This window comes from Varroa destructor, unplaced genomic scaffold, assembly GCF_002443255.2.
Source record: "Varroa destructor unplaced genomic scaffold, Vdes_3.0 BEIS01000001.1, whole genome shotgun sequence".
NCBI classification, from domain to species: domain Eukaryota; kingdom Metazoa; phylum Arthropoda; class Arachnida; order Mesostigmata; family Varroidae; genus Varroa; species Varroa destructor.
In genome coordinates, this window is record NW_019211454.1 from 55501059 (window position 1) to 55513378 (window position 12320).

A 12320-nucleotide genomic window follows, 5' to 3' on the forward strand; every position below is an offset into this window, starting at 1 on the left:
CCGACACAAACGAAGCCAGCGACTCTGGTAGTATGTTATCATGAAAAAAGGAGCATATCTATATTATATCAGTTTTATGCCGTAATAAGAAGAACGCAAATAGACTGAGCGGTTCGACAGTTTGAACTTGTCAGTAAACACTGCCAACCTTAGTATGAACCTACCTGACTAATCTAAAACGTAATTTTGCAGGCAAAAAGTTTACCCTATATAACACTCGTGTCTGTACCTGATTAGCGATGGATTATACCGTCATGCGCGGTAATTTCATTAGCTTTGTACTGCGTAAGAGATACAGAACGTTAAATAATGCGAATGGGTTTAATTTAGAAGGAGGATGGTTCGTCAGCGTTTACGGTCCTCGTGTCTGCGCAAGCGAGACAGGTGTCTATAGCTCTCTGTGTGTATTCGACTTCACTTGCGTAAGATAGGTACTGAAGCCATCTCGAGTGGGAATTTCTAGCTGAAACGGTGAAATTTTGAAGACCGCTCAGATGTTATTAAAATACGGTGAGATGCGAATAGCGTCATATAAATTCTCATCTACAATCTTTTGAAAAGTCCAATTCGAGTCAGTGAAAAAACCTTCAGCTAAACTTCGTAATGAGGTAAATATTGAAGCTTTCTTCTTCTTTTTTTTTTGTTTCAGTTATTTTCCTCTGCATCGTTTTAGTTATGTCTTGATATGAGGATCTTGGACTGTGTACAAGAACGGGGCAGTTGAAAACAGTCCTAATCACTTTTTTCTTAGGGGCGAAACATAGCCTAGCTGACATCTTAGTGAAGTCGTAGATAACACACGCAAGATATTAGCCATCTGTGACTTAGTTCATGTTGGTTTTGGCTAAAGTAACAGTTGTTTGTTATATAAGAGCAATCTTCAAATTTTAATCTAATCGCGACAATTTCCAAACATATCATATATTTAAACACTATCATATTTTTTAGCATCTAAAATTTGCAAATCTATCTTTCTTTGTATAATGCCAACATTCATCAACAAGCATGTAACGTAAACTCCATAAGGACACTGCTTGCAGAGGGGGCACGGAAGACCTTTGGATGTATCAATACTGCCTGTACCGCGGTAACGTTGTAGCATATTGTATATCACACAACTGGGTAATATTAAAAAACGGGTTGTCTGGTTGGCAGCTTACCTCAACGACAACACTTTTCACAGTAACGGCCAAGCTCTTAGTAAGTCTTTGAGGGTATCCTGCTAAAACCCAGTTAAATTTCATCACCTAAATATATGAATACGGACAATGCACCCACCCGCGGTACGTTCTCGACCCAGCGAGAGAATTCTGCGGTCCTTAAACGAGTTTCGAGTCCCAGATCAGAGAGTAACCGCAGAATACTGTTGGATGCAATAAATTATCCTGACTCGATCCGACTAAAGTGGAAGGAATAAAAGGAAATAGCGGGCGAATACACACGTGCAACATATTCTAGAGCTAGCTATAAGATTTCCAGTAGTTGTCTAGGGTTAAACTACACTCCAAAGTTTTGGTAGCGTGAAAGGTGCCAAATGTCAAAATTCTTAGATGACAAACGAAAGCGTCTTGCAACGAATCGATTCGATCGGTAGTTGTTTGTTGGCTTTCAACTTCTATATAGCTGCTGGTTTGTCCACGAGAATTTTATTTATATAAATTCAAAAAATAGGTTGAAGAAAAGCGGCACCTTCAACGAGTCGTTCTCATTTTAAAGGTCGGACTTGCGGGCGACGTGAAAAAATCCTTTCGCGAGGCACCAAAGCATTCAATTTCAGATTAACGGTAACAATTAATGAACATGAGACGTTTGCGAGTGAGATTACCCTGGCTGCATATATCGCTTCATTATAGGAACAACCGACAGCTTCGTACGATCGATTATTTAGCGGGCTCTTTTGGCTTACGAAAAAAAATTGTAGGGACAGTGGAGCACACTATATATATTTTGTTTCGAAATTGCATTATTTTATTTTCATGTACAAAGTCTAAGATATTATTAGACAGTTCTAAAAACTTGTTTTGAAGTTCTTTCATTAATCATTTGCTGCACTTGGACGTCTTTTCACATAAAGATTGTGTCTGATGATGACAACTGACGTTACTAAAAATAACGTCGTTTACTGTTTCAATCTGTTTATGCATCGTTAGGTGTCTAAATTCGCGTGCCTCCCTCAGTGTCTATTTGCATGGCCAGTGGCTTGCGCACGTGTAGTTAATTGTACGCGGATGTTTCCTTATGCTTTATTATACTAAAGCTACATTATTATTAGGATTATTATTCAGTCAAGAATTTACTCCGCTAGTTATAGTTACCACTTCTTGAATCGGTAAAGGTCAATCGACTTACGACAAACAAATAAATATCAACAGGGTATAAGGTTCAAAAACTATGTTTACCTGTACCTTTATTAGAAGTTGCACGATTTCACTAAAACCACCTACGACTAAATATTATACATCTAATTATAATTTAGCTCAAGCAAGCTTTCTTTGTTCTATACAATGATATATGTAGGAGACTAGATGACAACTATGCTTAGCAACGGTATTGATATCCGATAGCCAGAAAAAGGTTAAGTACAACAGCATTAAATAATGCCAACAATTTTATTTTACCTATTTTCAGATCAGATCTTTCAAATTGACATTCAATTATGAGAAGAGTGATGCTTTCCTTAAAGCAGCTTGCGGCACTTTCAATCCTAATCGACAATTTTCGCCCGTCTCTACCATTGGTGCTGCTATTATCTCTCCAATAACTGCCGCGCCATCGGCAAGCTTCTGTTCTCTGTAAGCGATTTAGAAACTTTATCGAAATAAACGGGTGGATTTTCCTCTAAGGTTAATTTTATTGATATCACGTATATACCCGATGAAAAGGTGATGATAAACAAGATCAAAGGTATCTGCTATTGCTGGTGACGAAGATCAGTCAATGCAAACATTGCGGACGTCATTCTAGCCTAATATTCGTGGAAATACAAAGGTATAGTCCTTGTCTCTTGGTTTAGATCACACCTTTAATAATGTGCTTTTAAAACACCCTGCTACAAACTAGTCGAATGTGAGTATCGTCTCATTTACACCTATCTCAATCAAATAGTTTCTGGATGGTAAACAAAGATAGTAGAACTTATGTTGTCTTTCGTAGTGAACAATGTCAGATAGATTTGGCCGAGAATAATTATAGGGCTTAATATAACAGATTAAATATAGTAAATAATTGGAATTTCTATTTCGAAATGCACGGTTACACCACAATCACTTTGCTAGGGTCGACAACTTAAAAGCAGATACTTTCTTTTAAGCATGATTGTCCTTTGGAAGACCTTCAACTACGCAAAGATTTCTCAGACAGCTGATTCCAATCGCGTTTCTTAAGCTGCTTCAGTTTAAATTTCGCGCCACGTCCTCAGTATTTGCTTCAACACTGCACCATTCGTTAAGGCTATTAAAGCAAACTGAGCTGGAGACATCTAATTTAAGGAAGCGTATGATGCTTTCTTAATTCTCTAAGTAGTGCTCGTAGAATATTAGTGTACATATCAAATATTAATGACTCTGGCACCCGTTCTTTGGTTATCGCTATTTCTGCTAGCTGACGTAATCGTTTAGCGCGAGCTTACTCATACGTCAGCTTCTGCTACGAGTGAAATGGAAGCACTTTCTTGTCTGTAGATTGGTTTACAATCGTTTAGTTTATCTACAAGAATAGATGGGTCTTAAATCAAATTAATTGAATCCTGCTTATTACCCCTTATTAGTTATAAAACAACTGCTTCGTCGTCGCAATAAAACGCGACTTTAGCTAAGTCAGTATTTACGACAATGCCAACGAGAAGCCGGCCACAATGAAAGGCTCACAATGTTTGATCGAAAGGTGAAGCTGTTGCCAAAAGTTGATGGAATAGGAATATGTAGCAAAATTAGATATTTTTTGCAGGTTTCATTTTTGCCACCTGCCCCCTCCGGGAAGAAGAATTGCACATTTGTAATGACATGTAACATTAGTATATTATAAGCTGCGCTTAATGCCGACTCATGGACAAAAGCGACGCCTGGGGCAGGCCATATGGCGATAAATAAATTTGAGATGGATGTGTAATGTTAGTGTGTTGCTATAGGTCTAACGTAATGAATGATGACTGTAGTTAAACAGAACTAAAATATATAGAAGCTGATATTATCTCTTTTTTTCAATACACATAAATATATTATGGAAAAATTAACAATTCGAAGACACGTAAAATTAGTATGTCCAATAGAAAAACGCATAGTTTCGTCGATAACAGGATAAATGTGACCTACTATAAGATAGAATTCAGCAAAAATCTATGTTATGTAGATGCAAAATTTCGAGCAAACCACTCAAAATTTAAATCATTCATTTTCAAATAAATTAAACATTACACGAACTTAATTTAGAACATTTTGCAACGAACTGCATAAATTCGAAAAATAGCTGCTATTTTAGCGACAAATTCGCTTTTTCAATCCACGTATTCGAAATAACTTTCCGTGAGCATCAAAGCCACCGTACCAGTAGATTAGAGCTGAACCAAAATACCTGTTTACTTTACAGCTACTTTTATGTAGTTATTGATTCTGACTTGTATCCTAGACGCTCAGTTTTCGGACTAGTACATATTTACCGCAAATTTGTTGGCTAAAACCTACTTTTGAGACCCGTATATGTACCCGACTATTTCAATACGTGCTATACAACTGGGTTTAGCAACCGTGCTAGTAAATATCTATGCTTTACGCATCTCGCACTGATTTACAGGTACTTCGACAAATTCGTCCACACTTCAGGTTCCAACTTAAGTCATGCTAATTCAGTTTGACCCCCAGATCCACGTGACGAATCTTCATTCATCCATCGATTAGAACGGCCCTTGGCAGTGGTCATAGTAGTGTTAACCTAAGGCGATTCCGCCAGGGGCTAGCCAAGCCTTTCTGGTCACAACAAGTATTGTGTTTATCGTTTGTTTATTCTTTATCGATTTAGCTTTTTCGCTTTTGGCTGGAATCCTTTTTGTCTTTGGATCGTCGACCGGTCTTGTTTCGTTGCTGTCTTCCCTCTCGTAGACAGGCGTGCTTCCATCAAATGCCCTTCAGATAGAGTTTCCCCTTAGGATCCCTGCGTTGTAGTCTTCCTGCTCCCAATCTTCCGCCCCCTGCGGCTCGTCTCCTGTGGTCCTTCCGATAGCTTTCGTTTACTCGCAGCGAAGACAAGTTTCGTTCGTTTGGTCGGTGCTGTTCGGCGTTGATTTCTGCGTCCCTTCGTCGTTTGCCGTATGTATCCAGTGTCTCCTTCAAACCATGCTTCCCTCCGCCACACGCAGGCCGGTCCTCTCTCCACTCGACCCTTTCCGCTTTATGTGGTCGTCGTACTTCGGTTACGATGGAGCACATGCCAGCCTCCCCGATCCTGGCGCTCAGCATAAACACTCAAGAGCAAGTTTAAGTCTACTCTCCGTTCAGACAGACGCTGAACGCTGTAGTGCGACACCAATTTTTTGATGCTTTTTCCTAGAGCGTCGAGTGCTCACAGACACGTCTGGAGTATATAGCGACGAAACAGTGTCCAAACAAAGAAATAGCAACAATATCATGATAAGGATTTTCGGTGATATCCAGAGGAAATGAGCATAAAAACACTCTATTTTGTTATGACAATTCACCGGGTACGGTCTAATATGTGTGTTCTTAAAACAAGTGTCTGCATGGGGTGTTGAACAGATTTCTTCCTCGTTCAACTGTGGCGTCACTGGAACCACAAAAATAGTAGAGCTACATAAAATCGTTATATCTGGAAAATTTCAAGCGTTCACGCTACTCTAATTACTGTAACTCTAACCACGATAATTAAATGAATTAATTGTGATTCGTTCGGCGTTGCTGTGAAGACGTACGTAAATACGCAGGGAAGATAACAGAGACGCGTAGTGAAAACACAATGGGAAACTTGAATTGTTGATGAACTTTGTTTTATACGCTTTTAGCCAACTTGAGGATAACCACAAAAATCGCTGGTACACCTAACATCGTCTGGGTAGAGCGACATTGGCCAGCTTTGTTACAAGGTAAGTTAGTTTTTCCTTAAACAACAATGGCGAGATGTCGCGATTGATTATGTCGTTTAGCAAGCTTAGTCAACTTTGGTACTTTAACAATGGAACAATAATATCAAGCGAATTAAATGATAGGGAATCTGTTTTGTATGTCTAAGCTTTGACATGACTGTTGTTTTTCTTTTATCAGTAACCTTGACCACGTATAATCTCCTAGTTGCTGGACGAATTCTTCTGTCAAGTACTACTCTGAGCTAGTCTGGTTTTCTAAAGTGAACACGCTAGTTTAAACTTATCTACCACAATAGCTAATCCCGCTAAGAGAGCCGATGATGGTGACTGTCTTAGAATTTTATCAATTACATTTTTAGTTAATCAATTGACTTACAGCGTGCTCTCGTAGTCGCGGCAAGAGCGAGCTGATTCTCGTTCCATTAACCAGTAGGTCGCCGGTAGGCTCCGCTACGTCCTCGCGATAGTTTACTGGGTAACGTATTTGCTCTCTAATCTTGGGGACACGTTCTGGTCTGGGTTCGAACACATAATGCATAGATAAACACCTGATTCGTTTCGTGCTGGGAGCCAGTCTCAGATGGAATGCCTAACAGCGGTACCGAACGTAAAACTCGAAACATACAGGCTAAACCACTATTACCGATAAGACCAAACCGGAATAGAAGAAGCAATTGGAGGAATTTGTGATTCTTCTTTTCACGGTTATTTCGACACATACCGAATGTTGCCTTTGGCGGGTTAGCCAGCTGCTTCTACGACGTGTTATTGGTGACTTCTTACTAGGAATAAGTGCAGTGGTGATATTTCGTTCGGTGGATTCTCCGACTGTTCTATTTAGGTTACTGTAATGCAACGACAAGCCAAGTTAATGCTACATGCGCATTGGTTGTCACTTTAGCAAAGTGAAACTGGCTGTGTCCGTAGTCAAAACTGGCTCAAACTTCGAGTATCGTATTCACTGAGCAGTAAAACACAGAAAAAAAAAAGCAACAGGGAAAAAAAGAAAAGGCAACTATTTAGGATCGATTACCACTAGCCGCAGTAGTGTAATTTTGAAGCTGTTTGTAGCGGCATTTTGTTGTCGTGGTCAAAATTGGTACTCGGAGGTTTTCTATTGATCCAACATGGTCGAAGCTGCTCTATTTCTATTTGACAGGCCTATTCCTGCAATGGCAGGGGTCTAAACTCGCTACTTTTTTTAGTGATAACTGCCACTACAGTTCGAAATGGTTTGGTCGTTCGCGATTAATAAATGGCCGGCAACTAGTGGAACCACCGTCAAGAACTGCACTAAGGAAATAGAAAACTATCACTGTCGAGGCAACAAAAAAGAGACAAACTCGAATGACGATTAGAGAATAAAGGCGAAGCCGGAAATTGTTTGTGTTGCTCGTTGGCAAGGCAAGCGCTTACGACTAGCGGCTATCCCGAAAATGATGCTAGCCAGAAATTTCGCGCAACCGGCCGCTTAGTATCTAGCGGCAGAATTGGAAGAGACAGCGGACGCTGTTAGCGGCAACAAAAAGTTGAGCCGCGACGTCGGTGAAGCCGGAGAATAAACAAACCATATAGCAGTGTCTGTTTTGGATTGGCAACGCACTAATGCGTTAATTGTCGTACTATGACAGGCGCGGAACGAGTTAATGGTGGAAGATGTATTTAGCGCGCGCTTCCTATGCCAAAGATGTGTGGTACCAGCGACAGCCGAATCCACCTTCCTCGCTCGCGTCAACAGCTTCGGTGAACAACGTTGGGGTCAAAGGACAAAAAGAAGTCAATCATTAGTCTGAGTCTGTCTACGTTCTTGTCGTTATTTTCTTAGGTGTTATTATTATAACAGCGATATCATACAGACTGTGGGACGTAGGTTAAGTATAGAGGCAAGAATAGACATACTGTATAGTAGATATAGGAATTTCTAACTGGCTTGAGTTTAGAAATAAACCTGACGTATCTTTACGACTACTAAAATTCGATGTAAGATTATCTTGTGAAGTTCGTTTTTCCTTTCTAATAATTATAAATATATTTGTATCATACAGTAGCCAAATGCCACATTTAAACTACTTAAGTAAACAAACTTACCTAAAGATAAACTAACCATGATCGCTATAGTGTGTTAAGAGCAACTGTAACTCAATATTTCTGTTATAAAGAAATGTTTATATATACATATATATATATATATATGCACTCTTAATTAAAAAGACTAGTTATATGAATAAACTGATACTTCAACTACCTCCATCAGCATAAACGCCCTCTACTCAGTCGCGATGGACTACCGTCATTGTCTGCGTGACCGTGCAGCCAGCCAATTGTGCTTTGTTGATACTTCATTCGAAGTACACACGTTGAAGGGGGACACGAAAACCATCAAGCTGGTCCTTTACCAATGTCGAAATGATGAGATCATCTTTTGTGCGCGATACAGTCAAACGCCTTTAACAAGGATAATAATAACCATTGAACCGACATCTTTCGACTGCATCGAAGTATAGTCAACCGTGCCGACGCCGGCACTATACATTTCGTACATGAAGCACCCAGAAATAAGCTCAAATATCCTTGTATACGCCTTGGAAAATCAGCTCCCTGCCCTAACGCTGCCACCACGGCTAAGGTCCCAAAGTACTTATAGTGGATGTAATAGTAGTAGATGTAAAAATCGTTTTTGTGTACGATGTGTCTGTACGCGGTGTTCTAGTGTCGGCGTTCTAGTAGTGACCTTCAAGTAATACACTCTGTTAGTATTTGTTGATCTAGACGCGATGTTTTAATCCTCTTGCGAGTTGGTCAGGGCAGAACGAGACCACAAACGGTTGCGTCTGACAGAACTGATCTGCTAATAGTATGATCGTCGTTTTCTATTATTTTGAGTATCTAAGTACACTTAGATACCATGGGTATGTTATGACTACCACTATATGGACAACGTATAAATTATTATAATACATTGTCTATTTATATGTGGACACACGAACGTGAGCGCGTGTTACAAAAACACTCGGTTTAATAGACATTATACTGTGCTGGACGTTTGACGGCCCACCGTAACATACCGCGACATTTGGTTTTCACTACGCAATGCGTCCATTATGAATTTGACTTCTAATTTGGTATGTGTACACGTAGATAGAGTTTCATCGCCTTTAGTTTAAAATAAATAGCTACATTGACCTACAATAACGCCGTGTAGCTATTCGTATAGAAAAAAAAAAATACTACAACACCTAACATAGAAAATAAGAGCACTTCCTAGTATGTTATGCCGATGTTTATTAATTGAACCAGCATTCGATTTATCCATCAACCATTTACTTGTTCTAGTCTCTGAGTGGTTTGCTCGCTATTCTGTTATTTCTTATGGATATTAGATTTTCCGCTAAAGTTAGCGGAAAGAGCTGATAAGGCTTATATAATAATTTGCTAAAAGAAAACAGTCCGGTTTATGCGATAATTAATTGAAATTAGCAAAGAGAAAAGATGTTATGCCCTTGGTGGCTTTCAGCTATCCGACTTTCCGATGTCAGCATTCAACGCTGTTGTCTTTTATGTTGCATTTGAAAAGTTGTGCCGGCGCGTTCCCTTGGCGATGGGTTTGTTCGCCCATTCGCTGTTGCTTTGCGTCGTTATATCTGCTTCTCCTCTGAAGCTTCAGTAGATGAGGAATCAATCTAAACAGTAGCTGTACGCTCGTTATTGCAGTGTTTCCTTCGCCCAGAGACAATTTCATGTCAGCAGAGGGCCAAAGCATTGGGAGCTAGCGAGCCGTCAGGCGGACCACGTTCGCCGGTAAAGAAACATCAATGAACATCGCGATCAGCGCTACTACCGATGCGGTAACACCACTAACAGCGTCCCTGGCGGCAACAAGGGCACAAGATCCGTTTGTCTTTGAATTACTATAATAAGCGTTGTTTTGCCTGAACCCCGTTACGCGTTTCTTATTCGAAAACCTTTTTTCTGTAGTCGCCGATTCGAAGGTGAGCTCCAGCAGTCCTACTCGCAAGCCAGCATTAAGCGCTGCGTTCACCTCTCTTAACCAGGTATCTTGTTCCGCATTTACTGGTGGCCAATAATCGACGCCGGAGGAGGAACGACGGGAGCGAGACGACCGAATACCGGTCGGCTACTAAAACCTAATTTTGCTGTTAATATTGGAAATATAACGACGAGAAACGCGCTCGAATCGAGTATACAGATAATGTATTTGCTTGCCGCTTTCCTTTTCAAATGACTCGTTTGCTGATGGCTAAGTAACCATCGGTCGAGCCTGCAGTGATACCAAAGATTCTATGACCTGCTAAAACGGATCTGAGCAAAAAGGAGTTTGTTAACGATACATGACTTTTGAGCATCGGCAAATGATTAACTAGAACAGCGAGGCAATATAGAAATGCAGCCATGACTGATGCATCGACCCACTTTTGCGTATAAGAACACAACAACGGATTACGTATGCATTGCGTTAGATACAATGTCCATTTGTATATAATGGCCGGTCCTGTTTCTTCTTTGTTCTAGTTACCTGTTTCCCGATTGTAGAGAACTTCATATCTTTAAAATTCCCTGCTCTGCTCTGATAATATCACAGAATTTACCCTCAGACTTGGCTCCAAGTGAATATGTTGAACTGCAAAAGAAAGACACCTCATTGGTTTTTCTATGTCGCAGTAACCAAGGGTCCAGATATTCGAGTACGTGCGGTGAGAACCAGGAGAAATGAAGGCATAGTCCCTGTAAAAGTGAGACAAGGCAGTATTTGATGAAGTCGAAAAGTCTTTAGATCGTAAATGCTATTCGTGATTTTAGCAAGCAGATAAAGAACCTTCGGCCTACATGCGGTCGTGGCAGTTTTTTGGCCATGTTAAAGAAGCATAAGTTTGGGTATGCTGCTACCCAATGTACCCATCTTTGGAGACCAAAGTCAAATTAAAAACTGGTGATCCAAACAAAATTAGGATAACCATTGCACCAGGAAAAGCTTTCCAACAGTATGTAATACCTGAATGTCAGTAAACGAAAATTTAAAAAACGGAACAGTAAGAGCATATGTGGATTGATGTAATATTACATATGTACGAGTTACCGTATCATCTATAGAAACAGCAGCAGAGACGGAAAAAAAGGTGGTTGTCTCATATGGTAATCAATTTACAAAACACTTGCTGAACGCGTTTATTTGACTCGTAACTAATTACACGTACGTGGCATATAGATGGCACGCATCGATACCAGCATGACCTATAGAAATCAACGTAATTATATTAGGGGAATTTTTTGGGGGGATCCTGTCCTTATCCTTAAAACTTATGTTAGTCATAAAGTAAGTGTACGAATGAACGCGCTATCACTAATGACTTGGGTTGCATGCTATCAGATTAGCTCAGTGACCGCCTGTAGAAGCTTCTCGTTGTTTTGCTATTTTTTTTTCCGTCTATGACGTCAATGGCTTAGAGAGCTTTAGCTTTTGGAGGTGGATGACAGTGTAAGACTAAGCCACGGGCAAGGTGATGGAATAGATTGCCATGCGAAGAGCGGATTCATCATGCCACGCGTACCTAAGTGTCTCCTTTAGGACTTCCTATAACGCCTGTTGTATCAAGTATGGGAGAGAAACTGCTTTTATTCATCATAGGCGTCAACTAGCGATCCGATAAAAAAATTATGGAAATATATCGTTAGATGATGAAGCATATCCATAGGATAGATTAAAAGCTAATTCAGCAACGGAAAACATAATTTCTAAGACCAAGAAACCTGCACAAAACAAGGTTAGTTCGTCGATATAAATTACTACTTTAAAATTAAAAATCAGATTCACTCGGATCATCCCATCCAGGTGTACTGTAACCCTATTGTGTGACGTGCAGCTTGTGTTAGGTCTCTGATAAGGTATCGCTCTATACAACGAACATTAAACAACGGAAGGATAAATACTACAAACCGTAGATTGTCCGAAATGAGACGTCCGTATCCGCAGGCGCACTATCGCCATGCAGCCTATGCATGTGAGTTGTACGTATAGCGCCTACGACGACTCGACTCGAATCTTCGACTCGAATTTTCGACTAGACTCGCTCCGTCCGCTCCCGCCGTTCTATTTACGGTCATGTGATACAGAGGGAGACAAGGAAAAGACAAAACAGATATTTATGCGATTAGTCATTTGAGGGATCCTATATTATCAGACTAGTAAACCTACTACACAAATTGACACCTT

At 40.2% G+C, this 12320-nt stretch overlaps 1 protein-coding gene across 2 annotated transcripts in view; it reads left to right on the forward strand.

The window, feature by feature from the left end:
• The first annotated feature begins 6032 nt into the window (after window positions 1–6032).
• LOC111253668 (uncharacterized) overlaps window positions 6033–12320 on the forward strand; it is a 106935-nt gene continuing 100647 nt past the window's right edge. The window contains exon 1 of one of the 2 annotated variants that reach the window (XM_022813428.2): window positions 6033–6091. Coding sequence is in view for 1 of the 2 variants with exons in the window: in XM_086976881.1 (XP_086833007.1) it covers window positions 9193–9213 (21 nt within the window). In the remaining variant the exon portion in view is untranslated. Of the gene's footprint in view, window positions 6092–9177; window positions 9214–12320 lie in introns of those variants that run through there. The other variant, XM_086976881.1, reaches the window with a different exon arrangement.